Source organism: Choloepus didactylus, chromosome 3, assembly GCF_015220235.1.
Source record: "Choloepus didactylus isolate mChoDid1 chromosome 3, mChoDid1.pri, whole genome shotgun sequence".
Classification (NCBI taxonomy): Eukaryota; Metazoa; Chordata; class Mammalia; order Pilosa; family Megalonychidae; genus Choloepus; species Choloepus didactylus.
In genome coordinates this window covers 114,769,927-114,788,377 of record NC_051309.1, presented here as the reverse complement: position 1 = coordinate 114,788,377, position 18,451 = coordinate 114,769,927, and the positions used below count along the sequence as shown (strand labels likewise).

General features: G+C 33.1%; 1 protein-coding gene across 1 annotated transcript in view; it reads left to right on the top strand.

Moving 5' to 3' along the window:
• The window catches only part of PPA2 (inorganic pyrophosphatase 2), an 89,266-nt gene that overhangs the window by 46,870 nt on the left and 23,945 nt on the right, over window positions 1-18,451 (top strand). The window contains exon 6 of the mRNA XM_037830383.1: window positions 6,305-6,431. Coding sequence (XP_037686311.1) covers window positions 6,305-6,431 — 127 coding nt within the window. The remainder of the gene's footprint in view (window positions 1-6,304; window positions 6,432-18,451) is intronic.

The window sequence follows — 18,451 nt, the reverse complement described above, 5'->3', positions numbered from 1 at the left end:
GTGGAAATCTTGTGGATTAAAATTGTTTAGAAAGCTTCTAGTTCAGTAGCAGAGTTGCCATTTGTTATGGTATATTTTATACTTTTTGAGCAGCAATTTCCGTTAGTCTGGCATCCTCCAGAATTCTTAGGTCGATATGGATAATTTTAAATATACATTTATGTAATTTGTGGCCTAGAACTCTTAGGCACTTTTTAATTTTAATTTTTTTTAAAGGGCACACTTAACCTCATGTTCCTCATCTTAAAAATGTAGGTAGTAATACCTTCCACATATTGTTGGTGAAAGGAATGCATGAGAAATACAGGTAGAACACCCAGTATCAGTGCTCATAGAGCAAGCCAGCAATAAAAGGTGACTTTATTATTGCTATTAATGGAAAGAGCACAGGCTTTGGCTCAGATCTACATGTGAATCCCCAGCTCTTCCATTTGAGCTCTAGGATCTTGGGCAAATTATGTAACTGTTGTGTGGAGTCTCAATGTCCTCATTTCTAAGATGGGGATAATCTCTACCCTATGCAATACTGTTTTGTGGGCATTAAATGAGATGATACACATAGAGGACATAGTACAGTGCTCAGTACATGATATGTATGTGGTAAATGCTCATTTCTTTTTCTCCCTTTGTTATGTTTATTTTTCCTTTGAAGTGTTTTACTAACATTATTTAGGAGCTCCAGCGTCACCTCCCTAATAAGAATCCAAATTACCCAGATCTGTAGTATTGGAATAGTGTTCTAACTGATTTCTCAGCCTCCAACCTCTCCTTTTATCCTATTGTTCCTCTGTTGGAGAACCTGCTGAGACACTCTCCATTGCCTAGATTGGGGCAGTGGCATTGCAAATGAAGACACAGATATGAGAAAGGATTCACAAAGTGTTGATGTCATGTATTTCTACATACATCACACTAGCATGTATTATCTTATATTGTTCTCTGCTAGCCCAAAACGTGTAAGTCTCCCCAACAAGATTGAGAATCTTTGAGATCAGGGATTCTTTCTTTTTATATGCACAATTCCTAATACAGTGCTGGATTTTTAATAGTGTGACAGTAGGTTAACATAATTTTGTATATAACATAAAAGTGAGATTTCAGTTTAGTTTATATGAAACACACTAATCTGTTGTGTGAACTAATACAACTTGCAGATTTACATTAAGATTTTAGAATCATTTTGCAAATGTTCTGAAAGGATTTATTTGATTTCATGGTTTAAAATCCTAAGTTTTTTCTTAAAGTAAATCATCTCAAGACACAGAAATGGCTTTCTTTTGTATGACTTGCTTTCCAAATGTAAGTTGCAGTTTGAATCATGAAGACATTATTCTGAAACATTTGTGCAAATATCAGCTTGCAGTGAAATTCTATAGCTGACTAAACCTTTAAAAATAAAAGAATATAGAAAGAATGCATGCATATAAATTTGGCATTGGCAACACTAGTGAACCACTGAAATTACTTTCTGGAACACATGGAACATCTGTTTTAATGTCTTGCTATTTTAGGGTTTCTCTTAAAATCTTTTTAAAGCATTTTATAAAACCTGTTCTGTCTGTTTCTTTAACATTTTAATGATTTTTTCACTGTCATTCATTACCTTCTTAAGGCTATATTCTAGTATGCTAAAAATTTACTTTTTACTAGAAGCTGGTCAATACGAATTGCCAAAGAGACACTGTGAAGTGGTTTAAATAGAATTAATGCTCACTTAAAAGGATTCTAGGGTCTCTTTTTTCCCCCCAAGCAGCAGGAGCCAAATTTATGTTATGTTCTGGTGTATATGGTTTATTTTCTGTCTAGTTTGAATTTATAGGACTAATATACAGCTTAAATTTCAAGAACTATAAATAACTTCAATTTCAGCATCAAATTGAAGCTGGTTCAAACAGTGCATTTCCTGTGGACTGTGCCAACTTTAAACATATATATGCGTTATATTTTTACTTGTAAAAAGTGATTTGATTTTGATTTTTTTAATTAAAAAATCTCCTTAGACATTAAGACATTTGTTTTTAACTTTTCAATTTTGAAATATTGGCTACTTAGTGAAACTGTAGGTAGGTATAAAAGAATGAGTTATACTGTAAATTTCATATTTTTCTAAGCTAGGTGACAGTGACAGGAGTGATGTCATTGGGAGATGTGCTACCTTCTTTCATCTCTCTTGCTCTGTCCTTCGCTTGTCTTTGATTCTTATTAATCTCTTTTAAATATTCTTGGTAATACAATGTTGGCCACGCTTGCCTGTGCTGCCAATTTCCATAATTTCTGGGCTTGTTTTGGTCAGTAGAATGAAGTCAAAATCTTCAATTTCTGATTCCTCTGGAAAGAACAGGAAAAAATACCCCCCTTCGCAGATTTAGAGCTGACAGGCAGGGAAATTCCCTCCAGAATAGAGAAAGCCATATATGGAGGAAGGATCAAGATGGTGGTCAAATACCTGTTGTGCCAGGAAAACTGAGCGTGATATGAGTTTAAACCACAAGGTAGTTGATGATATTAGGAAGCGTGAGCATCTTTTTATATCGATAATGGCTGTTCTCGTTTCTTCTGTGAATTGCCTATTCATGTTTTCTGCCCATTTTCACTTGAGTTTTTGATGATTTTCTACATGAATTAAGGTTATTAGTTCTTTGCACGTAACATGAGTTAGCAATATTTTTCCTTGGGTTATCATTTTGTTATTTAACTATTAACATAGACTTTATTAAGTTATGATATACATACAATAAAATGTACCCATTTTAACTATATGGTTCAATGTGTTTTAATAAATGTTTGCACCCACGTAACCTCCACCTTCCCCATCAAAATTTAGAACATTTCTTTCATTCCAGAAAATTCCCTCATTCCTCTTTGCAGACAACCCCTCACCCTGACTTCTGACTTCAGACAACCATTGATCTGCTTTTTGTCACTAGATGTTAGTTTCCTGTTCTAGACTATCATATGAAAGTGTGCATTTCTTTTGTGACTGGCTTCTTTTGTTTTTTCTTCTAATGTTTTTCAGATTGATTCAGCTATTTTGTTGAGTATATCAGTTCATTCTTTTTTATTGTTGGTGGTATTCCTTTGTTTGTGTATTTCATAATTTGCTTTCCTGTTGATGAATATTTAGGTTGTTTCCAGTTCTTGACTATTAGGAATAAAGATCCTGTGAACAAATCTTATATAGGTATTTTTTTTGGACATACGTTTTCATTTCTCTTGAATAAATACCTGGGATATCACATGGTAAATGTATGTTTAAAATTATAAGAAATTGGCAAACTTTTGCAAAGTGGTTGTACCACTTTACACTTCCCATCAGCAATACTTCTAGTTGCCTCATATCCTGGCTAACATTTAGATATGGGTGTGTGTGTGTGTGTGTATAATATCCTTTCTAGTGGGTGTATAGGTGTATCTCATTGTGGTTTTAATTTGCATATCCTGATGACTGATGTTTTTGAGCATCTTTTTATGTGTTTATTGGCCATTTGTATTTCCTTTCTTGTTAAGTTTCTGTTCATAATGTTTGCTCATTTTTATTTGTTGTTTGTCTTCTTATTGGGTTGTGAATTTCTTTATATATCCTGCATACAAGTCCTTTGTCAGATATATGTATTACAAGTTTTTTCTCCATTCTGTGGCTTGTCCTGTTTTCTGAACTATGTCTTCAGAGAAGGAAAAGCTTAAAATTTTTTTAACTCATCAATTTTTTTTTCTTACATGTAGATAGAGCTTTTTGTGCTCTAAGAAATCATTAGCTATCCTGAGAGTGCAAAGATTTTCTCCTGTTTTCTTCTACATGTAGTATAGTTTTAGCTTTTATATTTAGATTTATGACCCATTTTAAGTTATTTTTTCTTTGTATTGTAAGATCAAGATCCATTTTAAAAATATTGTACTACGGTGTTCCATACCCATTAGTTAAAGAGACCACTGCTCCTACCCACCCATGCATACCTCACTGAATTACCTTTAGCTCCTTTGTTGAAAATCAATTGACCATATATGTATTTGTCTATTTCTGGATTTTCCTTACTGTTCCATTGATCTACATGTCTATCTATAAACTAATACTACACAATATCTTGATTACCATAGCATTATAAATAAATCTTTAAATCAGATAGTGTAAATTCTTTTTCTTCAACCACGTTAACCTTCTTTTTCAAAATTGTTTTGACTTCTTTTGGTCCACTGCATTTCTATGTAAATTTTAGAATCATCTTGCAACTTTCTAAATAAAAGTGTGCTGGGATTTTGATTAAGATCATGCTGAAACTTTGAAGATCAATTAGGAAAGAATGGACATCTTAATGATTAATGAGTCTTTTCAGACTTCAGAAATGGTGTTTCTCTCCTTTAAGACTTTATCTCAGCACTTTTTTGTAACTTTTATTGTACCAGTCTTGCGTGTGTTTTGTTAAATTTACTCATTTAGGATGTCTTGTGTTTGATGCTATTATAAACGATATTGTTTTGTTATATCATTTTCCATTGGTTTGCAGCTAGTATATAGATACACAGTTGATTTTTGTTTAGTGACTTTGTATTCTGCAACCTTTAAATTCACTTACTAGTTCTCTAGCTTTTCTGTAGATTTCTTGGGATATTCTAGATACATTAACATGTTGTCCATACTTTTTTCCCAATCTGTATGCCTTTTATTTCTTTTTTCTTGATTTACTGCACTGTTTAATGAGAACAGACATTGTTGCCTTGTTAATAATCTTATGGGCTATTTCAGATTAAGTATGATGTTAGCTGTAGGTTTTTTCTAGATGTACTTTATCAAGTTGAGGAATTTTTCCTATGTACATTTGCTAAAATTTATCATGAATAGGTGTTGAATTTTGAATCTTTTTCTCCATTTATTGAGATGATCATTTTATTTGGCTCTTTTGTTCTTTTAATGTATTGAATTACATTCATTGATTTCTGAATGTTAAACTAACCTTACATTTATAGAATACACCTCGCTTGGTCATAATGTGTTAGCCTTTTTATATTTTGATGAATTTGATTTCCTAATTTTATTTTTTTTTTAGTTTAACATTTTTTTTTTGTTTTCCTTATATTTTGTTAAAGATTTTTCTAGCTATGTTCTTGATGGATATTGATCTGAAGTTTCTTTTTTTTTAATTGAGCTATACTTAGCATACCATAAGCATCATCCTTTTAAAGTGTAAAATTCTGTAGAATTCCACAGAGTTGTGCAAGCACCACTGCTATCTAATTTCAGCTTTAAAAGTTCCATTTGTTTCTTTTTTTATATCTTCCATTTCACTTCTTCCTTTGTTCTTGTTTTTCTTTAAATTTTTGATCGTATTTACAATAGGTGTTTTAAAGTCCTTCTCTGTTTAATTCCATCATCGTTGTCATTTCTAGATCTGTGTCTGTTGTTACCTTTTCTTGCTTGACAGAATTCTGGATGTTGTGAATGTTGGGTTGTTGAGTCCCTGGATTTTGTTGTCTGTCTTTAAAGAATATTTGCAGGTAGTTAAGTTGTGGATCTGCTTGATCCTTTGCAGGCATTTTAAAAAAAAACTTTGTTAGGACAGGTCTGAAGTAACCTTTGGAGGCTGGTTTACTTCTATCAAGGCATGACTTTTCTGGGCTCTCTATTGAAAGTCCCTCATGTTGACTGAGGTTTCCTTGGGTGATCAGAACTCAGTTTATAGCTCTCTGTTAGTTATTCTTTGTTTAGCTTTGTTGGGTTTTACACCTTGCATGTATTGCTTAGTATTTAACAAACAGCTGAAAGGAACCACTATTTGGATTTCTAGAATTATTTCTGTGTAGTTCTCTCTAGTACTCTGCCCCACATATTCCATCTGTCTCAGCCTCCCTGAACTCTGTTCTTTGACTCTTCAACTCAAGGACACCCCTCTGCTGTCCTGTGGTTCCACTTCCCTGTGCTGTGGTCTGCAAAGTGGTTGAACACAAACCCAGGACAGAGGCTCTCCTCAATTGTTTTCTTCTCCCAGGTGTCACAGTTCTGCACTGCCTGTTGTTTAATGACTTAAAAGAGTCTTATATATTGTGTGCAGTTTTCTATTTATTTATAATTTCTTATATATTTTGTGCAGTTTTCTATTTATTTACAATGGACAGGCAAGTCTTGTATCAGTAATTCATTGTGGGTGCAAGTGGAAGTCCTGAGACTCATGACTATTATACATTATTTTTAATTACTAAACCTTTATTAAATTTCAGTCTTTAGTGCTTTTAATGTTTCATACAGTTTTTATGCTATGTGAGTGAATTTATCCAAAGCCTTGCAAATGATGCGTTTCTTTTCCTTTTAAAGGTTTTATCTCGCGGAGAGGTTATTCATGTGAAGATCCTTGGAATTTTGGCTCTTATTGATCAGGGTGAAACAGATTGGAAATTAATTGCTATCAATGTGAATGATCCTGAAGCCTCAAAGTTTCATGGTAAGTCTATACCTTTTCAGAAAACAGAAATCAGTGTGCTATTGAAATACTTTGGATATAAAAGGGGCTCATGTAAAACATAATTTATATATTTGGAAATTAATTTTTAATGTGTTTTGCTTTGTATTTTCTTCCCGAGGAATATAAAGGGCAATCCAATATGATGGTGTCTGAATTGTGTAATATTGATAGGAAGAGCAAGAGAGAAAAGGATGCAGACAAATGATTTTTCATACTCAGTATATTCTATGGTTTGCTGGCTTAGTTTTCAAGAATTTATTGATTTTAAAATACTTTATTCCTTTTTTCTTTCTTCCTTCCATTTTACTTCCTTCCCTTTCCATTGTTTCCTTCCTTCCTTTCTTTCTCTTTCTTATTTTCTCTTTTTTCTTTCTTTATTTCTACTTTCATCCCTTTCTTTCTTTTCTTCCTTTTCTTTCTTTCTTCTGTGGTGGCTTATCTGCTATTGGCAATCGTGAGTTAGAAATACATCCCTGGACTACAAATGAAAGTATATAATGCTGGCACTTTTACCTTGAAATTTCTCTATGGTTCTGGTAAGGAGCGTCAGGGGTAGAGTGAGGGGCTAAGGAAGGTGTCTTCATTTCCTAGTGCTGCCATAACAAAGTACCACAAACCTAATTTCATTGTCTCACAGTTCTGTCGGCTACAAGTGCAACATCAAGGTGTTGGCAGGGCCATCTCCCTCTGAATTCTGCAGGGAAGAGTCTGCTCCATGCCTCTCTCCTGGCTTCTGGCAGTGGCTTGCTGGCAACCCATGGCATTATCTCTTCATCTCTCTGCGCCCAATCCTCCCCTTCTTAAAGGGACGCCAGTCACATTGAATTAGGGCGCACCTAATGCAGTTTGGCCTCATCTTACCTAATGACATCTTCAAAGACCCTTTTTCCAAATAAGTCACATTCATAGGACCTGGAGTTGGGACTTGAACATTTCCTTTTGGGGAACACAATTCTCCCTGTAACAGAAGGAGAATCCATCAAGGACATAAGCTGTTTCTACATCTAGTTTGCTTTGTTTTGTACAAATAAAGGGAAAGATAACTGTCCTCAGAAATTTAAGTTCTGGACATAACATGGCTTGATGAAGAGTAGATTTTCTTTGGAGTCAGACTTCAAAGACTGGGCCACGTCCTAATTCAGTAACTTTGGGTAGATCATTTAACCTTTGTAAATTACAGATTGCTTGTTTATAAATGGAGATAATAATGCAAGTTGTGAGGTTATTGGCAGTATAAGAGATGATTATTTAAAGCATCTGGCTTTCACATCTCAAGTGTTGAATACATGGCAGCTGTTCTTATTCTTTGACCATTTTCCCCCATTTTTCTAACCTTTTCCTTTCAGTTTCATCCTATTCAGAATCTGCATACCTTCTAGATCTCAATTCTTATCTAATCTGGAAAATATATCATTACTGGGTTTACTGAAATTTATTGTCACTTATGTGTTAACCTCTCTTTGTTAGGTTAATACATCTGAAATCTTTTCTTGCACATAGAATAGCAGGATGGGTTTTGTGCCATTGTTTTTGCATGTGATTGAGAAAAGGAAAGATCTGTTAGGATGAAGTACATGTCAACTCACAGCTAAAGCTAAAACATGAAAACCACAATGATAATGTGTGATACTTGAATCCATAACCATAGCCATATATATTTCTTGTCTGTCTCACTATTTTACTCTGAGTTTGTTTATTTTCATAGTTCTCATACATGCCTACCTAAGAATAGTATATACGTACTATCCAATTTTGTTTTTTGTTTTGTTTTGTTTTTAAAACCTTATCTGCTCCTTAAATATGAATCAACAATAGGATGGTGCAACAGTTACCAAAACAAATCATGCAACTAATTCATTTGAGATGTGGCACACCAAAGCTGTGAATCTCTACTAAGGGATGCCCCTTTAAACTGGAAGTAGGGGAGGCTGAGACCTTGAATGAGACTAGTCTTAGTGGGATTAGCCCAGCTGCTGGAAATGTGATTTACCATTTTTGTCTAGCATTTACCAGACAAATATCTAGGACATATTATTGTCCCTAATTTAGAAGATGCTCAGAGGATTTTAGTAACTTGCCCAAGTTAGCAAGTCGAGTAAATAGGAGAACCATAGTTTGAACCCATTTCTGTATGATTCTAAAGTCCATTGTCCCTCCACAATAATATACTGAGCAAGTCCACTTTGATTCTAGTAGCTTATAGTATTTGTTACTAGCAGCATTGAGACTAGATCCCATAAGCCAAAATACCTCCCTCCTTTAATTTCTTAAGGGTTTGAATGAAAAATTTTAACTCTCCTTTCACTTTATTTCTGAACGGAAATGACTTTGCATTTTGGGCATCTTTATAAATTCTTTTGTCTATGCTTGTACAGAGAGACATGCAGAAATACTGAAGCCAGTTGCTGATTTAGGTTGACAAGAAATCAATGGACTACATTTTGAAAGGGAAAAAAGAGTTTTTGCATTCCCCCAAAAGGGAACATATGTATCCCTTCGCCATGAAAAATACAGTAAAACTTCTTCATAATATGTTTTAAAAATCTTAGAAGACTAGATGAGTTTTTTTGTTATTGATATATTTTGCTCTGAAATGATATGCTGACATTGTGCTTTATGTTTACTTCGAGAATGAGTGGGATGTAGAGAGGAAAATGGAAATTGTTTACTTTAAGCTTATTTGCATATTGTTTAACTGATTACTACCGTTTTTAGATTTTGTAAAATAAGTTCTGTAGTTTTATAATTTTTCTTCTCGTCCTTTTACCTTTATATTATTGTAATATATTCCACAAATCTTGTTCAATATTCTTCTCTCTTCTCGCTCAGTGACCCCAGGAAAAAATGGACTAGACGTTGGCACAAATTGAAAGGCAGAAGTCATAGTATAAATGTTTTTTCACAAGACACTAGTTGATTCTATGTATCAGTCTGTCTTTTTTTTTAATTTGAACTCATAAGGGTCAAACTTCATCCAACTGTTTTCTCAGTTATTTTAGGCCACATACAGAGTTTATTGTCTTATTGCTTAAGCAACTACTAATGTACAGAAATCATTCTTGATCTTCTCTTTTTCTATCATATTTTTAATTGTAGAATGTAATATATACATAGAAGAGTTAACTTCCCAATTTCAATTCAACAAGTAGTTAGAGAGCAAATTTCAAAGAATAGTATAGGTTACAGTTTCACAGTCTCAGCCATTTCCCTATTGCAAAACATAACATACACAAAAAGGTAACATCCTTCAAAGCACAATTCAACAAGTAGTCATACAGGAAATCTCCAAAGTTGCCATGAGCCACAGCACCACAGCCTCAGTTACCTCCCCACCGTGAAATACAGCATACACACAAAAAGGGGACAGCTCTCAACCCGCAATTCAACAAGTAGCCACAGGACAAACCTCAGAGGATGCCATGTGTCACAGTTCCACGACCCCACCTTAACTTAATTCCAGACAAGATGGAATTTAACAAAGGGTTATGAATACTGAATCTTTATATAATTTTCTTTTTCTTGGTTGCTGGGATAGTGGAATGGCCAGGGGGTGGGGAGATGGTCCCCTTTTTGTGTGTATGCTGTATTTCACGGTGGGGAGGTAACTGAGGCTGTGGTGCTGTGGCTCATGGCAACTTTGGAGATTTCCTATATGACTACTTGTTGAATCATGCTTTGAAGGATGTTACCTTTTTGTGTATGTTATATTTTGCAATAGAGAAATGGGTGAGGCTGTGGAACTGTAACCTATACTATTCTTTGAAATTTGCTCTCTACTTGTTGAATTGAAATTGGGAAGTTATCTCTTCTATGTATATATATGTACATTGGGGTGGGTTGATTTTCTCGTTCTTCTCCACTTCTTAGCCTGGAATGTCTGTTTTCTCATTAGCATTTGCCTAAGTGGGTAGAGGGAAGGGTGAGAGGTGCTCAGTAATTGCAGGGGCTGAAAATGTTTTAAATTTGTGAAAAATTTTTAGAAGTTTATTCTAAAAAGATCCGTTTATATGATGTGATTGCAATGTTTCATTGCTTTCTATTATATCATAATAATTCATGTTCTAAGCATACCTAACTTACAGGAGAAACCTAATTATTGTAAGCACATGGCTGTTTATTTTATAATGATGTTATGGTTAAAAAGAGAACCTTGGCAGGGCTGAGGGGGCCTCAGAAGTATATAAGTGAACCAACTTTATGATTTTGAGATTAGGTAAAATGCCTTTTATAACAACTTGTGATTTTATTATAGTAATATAAAAAGGCATATTTGGATTCATATGAATAAGTAAATATTGGCCAATGGATAGTAAAACTTTTCTATCTGCTATACATTCTCCACTATACATCTTTGAAAAATTACCCTTAAATTAATATTTAATTTTAAATCATGCAATTGTAAAATTTTTATTATATTTCTCTCCCATTTACCTTCTAAAATCACAGGATTTTTGTAGCATTTTTAAATTATAAAATTAATAATATACTTGGAAATAGAAACTCAGAAATATAAAAAAGGTATATAAAATGAAAATAAAGTTCTCCTTCCCACCTCCCACCCCCAGTCTTGAGTATCTTTTCTGTGTGTTTATAGTTCTTTACTGGTAACCTCTGTTCTGTAGACAATATGCTCACACTTTTATTTCTTAATTTATGTATTTTCCCTGTTTGAAAGACAAGGAGTTTAACTTCTTATACAATTTCAATTTCATTACCATATTTCTTCTCACATTATCTTAATAACCCTAAGTATTGCACTTCAACTTGGATTTATTCCTTCTTTAACTTTAAACAGTAACTCTTGACTGTCCAGTATTTGCAACAAGGGCATTAAGATTTCTATACCTCCCTCCTTTCTTTCTCCACCCCTTATAACCTAGTTTTTCTCAGCTATACTGTTAGTTCTAAATTTATAATGTTTAAGTTTTGTTCTTTAATTATAATTGTTGTTCATGTTTTTTTTTGCTGAATCTGAAAGTTGAAAACTAATAAATAGCATTACAGTATTATTATGTGAATATTATTCACCTAGTTTATCATACTATTTATTGGATGATAAATTTTGGACAGACTATTCTCTGAACCTGCTGCATAGCCATCATCATAGGATTTCTTTTCCTTGCCCTCCAGGGTTAGTGCTGCTGTTTCTTAGATTCTTTCATTCCCTCCTTTTTGTATTCTTTTTTCACTGTTGCTGGTACACGTTTTCCAAAATTTTTTGCAGAAAATTGCACGAGATTAATTATCTGAATACATACCTGTCTGAAATGTTTTTTCATCTTCTGCATAAATACATTAAACATCTAATGCAAAGTGAATAAAGTGTACTATAATTAACATTTACTGTTTATACAATGAAATTTCTATCATAAAGTAGTAGGTGATTTTATTATTTTAAATATTTGTCATCTATACTTACTGACATTTTTGTTGGAGACATATAAAGAATAGAAAAGATTAAGAATATTTAGGGAAGGGTAGCTACTGATGTTTTCTTAAAAAATTCTGTATTTGTTTTCTGGAGAAGTGCCTAGTGAAGAAATTGATAGAGAAATGTTTTATTATTTCCTATATATTTTTTTTCATTTAGACACCTAAAGATAAATCTATCCTATTAATTTCCATAACCTTAAAAAAAAGAAGCTGTTATTTGACATGGTTAATAAATATTTTTTCTTTTTTTGGAAACACAGAAGTCTGTTTTAGTTTATAGACGATATGGCTTTTCATATATATATATAGATTTATTTTTACTATACTAATCCAGATGCATTTAAGTTATGATTCTTCTAAGGAAGCTTTAGGATTGTTTTATTTATGAGGAAATAACCTCTTTGATCCTAATGAACATATGTGCAGACTTTGGTAGATTATAATATCCTTTTTTAATATTAATAGTTCTAACTTTGATGTGACTGAACTGAAACTAGCCATTGCATCAGAGGACACATTGCAATTAGAAACTGTTGTTACTCTATTTCTGTAATTTTAACATTACTATTTTAAATCCTCAAGTTTCCCCTTCTGAAGCTGGACAGCCACTATGAAAATCTAACAAAAAGAAGTCTAAACATTTGAAACCAAATTCCTTGTAATCCACTAGGTCAGTCCCTGTTAGAAAATTGGTCATTTTGGCAGGCTTATTAACACTTGGAGACCACTATGTCCATTTAATGTGCTATAATTAGGTTCCAGGCCCTACTGTTCTCAATGGTACCTTAATGGCCAGAAAGTTAATAAGACTCCTAAGACACCTAAATTGTTACTAGAGAATGCCTTGGCCATTAGGGATAATAGTGCTTGGTTGTCAAATAACCAAGTGCAGAGCTTTGTAAGAACATTGAAATGCTAGGGCATGTGCAATTTGTCTCTTGGTTAATTTTACCACCCAGTATAATGTAGAAGTACAGATATTCACCAAACAGATGTTTGAGCCTCTTGAGAACCTCCAATGATGCCTAAGAACCTTATGTCAGAGGCGTTAATGTCATGAGGAGATAATTTAGGCCTAGAAGCTATTTCAAGTTGCAGAGCAAGGAAGATTTCTTCTGTTTGGTATTTAAATAAATGAAATCTACTGTCTGTTGTCCTACAATAACTATTGCCTATGAAGTGATTTTACTATTTTTAGAAATGAAAGATTAAAAAACAAAAATTTGAAACCAGACAGTACCTCTATGTAGATATATTCTGTGATAAATAAATTAATGAGTAATAAGGGAATGATTTAAAATTAGACCATTGGAATTTTTTCAAGGACAGTATTATACTTGTCCTAAAACGCTCAGATTATATGTGTATTTCATTTATATAGAATTTCAACACACATTTAGGGAAGTTTACAAGTCAAATAAAATTACATCGTTTCTTTTATTGTTCTTCAAAACAGGAATCAACATGCTGAAACTGAATTTATTTGGCTTAGATTTTCATTTACTGAAGAAATACCCTAGTGCCTCTAATTCTTTTTTAGATAAACAATATAATGTGTTGTTTTTAGCTAAACAATATATAGATAAACAATTTAAGATTTTTTTTTTCTTCCTGAAACACAGTTTAATACTGTCATTTAGGGGGAAAAAAGGGAATAGCATTGTAATCTTAAGGGAAAATATTCTTTCAAACTTGGTAACCTGAAAGAAGAGATTTTAATCAGCTTCCCTGTGCATGCTGAAGTCAGAAGAATGTACTCTTTGGCATAGAAAGGGGCTGGCATATAACCATTTTCATCTAATATCTCTAACACTTGTGGAGCAATTCCTGTGTGCTAGAAACTGTTCAGTGCCTCTTTGGAAATATCTTGTTTAATCTTCACACAATGTCAGTCAAGATGTGCTATTCTGCTGGGTTTTTTCCCCTCAGATTAGGCAACTGGGACACAGTGCAGGGGGTAGGGAGAAGTAGGGCTTAATAACTTGTCCCAAGTCATACAGCAAACAATTCGAATCCAGTCCAGCTCCAGAGCCCATGCTCTTTCCCGCTGCATTGCACCATCCTGCTGAAAAATACTGGGCTTGTCCAAAGTATTTGTGGCTTTGGGCATTGTTGCTTTCTGGGAGTGCTGACCATCTGCTCTTAAATAATTTAGGAATCAGTGGGACAATGAAAATTAGAGGTCCTGGTAGAAAGATGGCTCCTTGGATCTTTATTCCTTTGATTTCATTAATGGGCATACCTTAATAGGCGTGAGTGTATAGGGGTGGGGGTGGGGAGGAAGTTGAGGAACAGAGACAAATTGAATCAAGTGTACTATAATTAAGAATAAAATTCAATTAATAAATTACTAGGGATCTTGTTTTTGAAACTTCACCTCTTTCCGTTTTGTTTTTAGGTTTCAGTAATATTCCTGTGACGTGGTGAAAAGTGCAGGACACCTAAATTTAAAAATCCACTCATGTTTGTTAGTTATCTTGTTTGTTTGTTAGACCTTAGACAAGTGTTTTAACCTTTTGGAGACATAAGTTCTTCATTTCTAAAAATGTGGGGTTTGATCATCTAATCAGTAAATAATCCTTAGGGTCCCCCCCACCTTCTAAATTTTTGTTGTACTAGGAAATGTTTTGAATCCATTATTTTTAGCTTTTATTCTTTGATAAGTAGAAAGACCTTTAAAAAATAAGAAATTTCAAAGTTAGTGCTAAAGGAAACAGTTTAAGTTAAAGGATCATGAGATAATTTCTAGAAAGTGTTGGCACATTTTTAAGTGCTTTGGGGTAGCTGTTAAGCAATGGAGCTAGAATGTCAGTGGAGGTCTGTCTGATCTAAAGGCTGTGCTTTTAGTCACTTTGTTATATCCTTCAAATTAAAATCAGGTTGGTAAAATAAAAAATAAAATAAATGTTTGAGATTCTACTATGTACAAGGCATCTGTATTGTTTTCATGCTGTTGATCATGAGAGACTTCTTGTAAACTGGTAATGAATACTTTTGGAAAAAATCTATTAGGTCTTTTCCAAGAAGTGTTTTCTGATATAATACGTATAGGCTTCAATGTACAATTACCTTGTGTGTTAATGTTAATACTTATTTTTAAAGTGTATTAATTTCCATTATTTTTCATGATGTTAATATGTATTTTTAGTACATCTTTTGACTCATAAGAGTTTAATGTGTGGAAAAGGAGAAGGAAGAAGGAAGGGACAATTAAAATGGTTACTGTTTGTTAGTCTATGTACTATTAATCACTGATATACAGACCAGTATGGAAAACATGAAAACCTATTAGAGATTCTGAGTAAGCACAAACTGTTAAAATTAATTAATTTCCTGAGTTAGAACCTCTATTTGTGATGCAGAAATATAGTAAATGTGTTTATATGGAATGTAACTGTTGTTTCTGGTGAATGTTTATAAGATGTCTTTAAAAACATAAGTTCTTGTTTCCCACAGATTTTGTTTAGAGGGCTAGTTGTGGTCATATTTAGTTCTGTGAGAAGTGACATCTGTAGAATTGGAATGAGAGCTTTGTGCAAATGTCTTTGTATCATTTCATTTGGTAAAATCCCATAGAATTGGAAATTGTATTTTCTTTTTTTTCCCTTTTTCCTTCCGTCTTCTGGACAAAATTGTAGCATGAGACAATTTCCCACCTTTGTCTTTTCTTTTAAATAAAAGGGCAAGGAGATATGGTATTACATTAGTGTTACTATTTTTTTATATATAAAAATAAAAACCAAAAATCATTAGCTGGATATCTGCTTTCCTCACTTCATGTTATGGTTTGATGGAAATAATCTAGATAAAAGCAGCATTTAAGATTTGTTTTCTGTTGATCTTCCTTGCAGAAGTAGAAGTGGTTCACAATTTGGGGTTGTAGGTGGAAAGGTTAGAGATGTGAGTTTATGTAATTTGATAAAGCACCATATACTAGCTTTAAATATGAGGCAGCGGGTGGTAGTGGTGGTGGGGATATAATCAAATCTGATAAGGTGACTACGTCTCACATCCAGCAGAGAAGGATAAATTAATGTAAGGGTTCTCAGGAACCTATCAGAAAATGGTATCTTGCTTTAATTTTGAGATTTTCTGCTTACTGTTAAGATGGAGCATCTTTTTCATGTATTGTTTGGATGTTTGTCTCTCTCCTTCTGTCAATTGCTTATCCATATCATTTACCCATTCTTCTTTTGGGTTGATGTTTTGTTTTGGTTTATGAGATTTGTTTTGATTTTGGATATTAATCCTTTATTATTTAGGTTGCAAGTATTTTCTCCCCATCTGTGGAGAAACTTGTCTTACGAGGTTTTAAATTTTGTTATACTCCATTTGATTAGTCTTTTTATGTAAGAATTTAGTGTTTTGATTCTTGTTTAAGGATTTCTTACCCCACAGTCATAAAATGTTTTTTCTGTATTTTATTTTATTATTTTATATTTAAAATTTTTTACAAGTGGGTTCTTAATCCATGTGTTTTATCTTTTTTTTTTCCCCTTATAGACAGTTTTCCCACTAAAAGAAAAATCTGTCCCACTATTTTGAAATGTCTCCTATATCATATATTGCATTCTTATTTATACAAAGAATCTATTTCTAGATTCTCTGACTGGTGTCAAAGGTCTACTACTGTGGCAGTGCTTATTTATTTTAATTGCTATAGTTTCATAATAAGATATACAAGACAAATCTACCTTCTTTTGTTCTATTTTTTTCAAGCTGGTTTTGGTTTTTCCATTGTAATCCATTTGTTTAAGGAGTCTTGCTATCCTTAAAATATTAATTTCCACATCTATCAATATGATATATTTATATATTTTTTCCATTTATACAGGTTTTCTTGTACTTCTTTTAGTAAAGCCATGTAGATTTATTTGTGAAAGTCTTGTTACATTTTATGTTAGGTTTATTCCTAGGTATTTAGTATTATTTCTCTAGCATATTAGCTATATCTGATACTGTATATGGATTATGTGCTCTTCCAGGATTTGTGCTCTGTTATTAGTTTTTCTGCTACCAAAGCTTTGTTCAGTGCCTGGCATGTTATAGGTGTTAAGTAAATTTTTGTGGATTGATGAATAAAGGAAGGCATGCATGTATGTATTAATAAACAAAATGAACATTTTAAACAAAGTTTGAAAATATCTTCAATAAGGAAATAGAGCAATTGAACAATGCTGTAAACCAAATAGACCTACAGATGTATATAGAAGACTTCACCCATGAATATAGCAGATTATACATTCTTCTGAAGTGCACTGGGTCATTCTCCAGGTGAGGCCATTATGTTTAGGCCACAAAACATTTCTCAGTAAATTTAAAAGGTTGAAATCATACAACATATCTTCCCGACCACAGTGGAATGAAGGGAAAAATCAATAACAGAAGGAGAATTGGAAAATCCACAGAAATATAGAAATTGCATAATTCATTCTTAAACCACCATTGAGTCAAAGAAGACATCACAAGGGAAATTAATAAATACCTTGAAATAAAAGAAAACAAATCACATCGTACCAAAACTTACAGGATGCAGTGAAGGCATTGCTAAGACGAAAATTTATAGATGTAAATGCTTACATTAAAAAAGAAGAAAGATCTCGAATCAGTAAACTAACCTCACACCTGAAGGAACTAGAAAACTGAAAACAAACTAAAACCAAATGAGCAGCATGAAAGAAGTAATAAAAAATACAGATAAAATAAATAGAGAATAGAAAAACAACACAATCAACGAAACCAAAAATTGGTTCTTTTTAAAAAAATCATTAAAATTGATGAACCTTAAGCTAGATTGACAAAGAAAAAAAGAGAGGATGCAAATAACTGAAATCAGAAATGAATGGAGGGACATTACTACCAACATTATAGAAATAAAGAGGATTATAAAAGAATACTGTGAGTATTTGTACACCACAAAAATAGATAAACTAGGTGAAATGGACAAATTCCTAGAAATACACACTTAGGTAATAAGGTAACTCAAGAAGAATAGAAGATCTCAATAGATCAATAAAAAGTAAAGAGATTGAATCAGTAATCAAAAACCTCCCAACAAGAAAAGTCCAGAGCGAAATGGCTTCACTGAATTTTTTCCAAGGTTCAAAGAAGAATTAATAGCAATCTTGGTCAAACTCTTCCAAAAAATTGAAGTTTGAGGAACTCTTTCTATCTCATTCTGTGAGGCTAACCTCACCCTAACACCAAAGCCAGATAAAGATATCACAAGAAAAGAAGATTATAGATCAATATCCCTCATGAATATAGATGCAAAAATCCTTTAAAAAATACTAGCAAACAGAATCCAACAGCACAATGAAAGGATTATGTACCATGATCAAGTGGGATTTATCCCAGTAATGCAAGGGTGTTTCAGCATAGGAAAATCAATTAATGTAATGTACCACATTAGTAGAATTGAGGAAGAAAACCACACACTCATCTCAATTGATTCAAAAAGGGTATTTAACAAACACAGCACCTTTCTTGAAAAAAACACTCAGAAGACTAGGAGGAACTGCCTCAACATGATAAAGGGCATATATAAAAAATCCACAGCTAACATC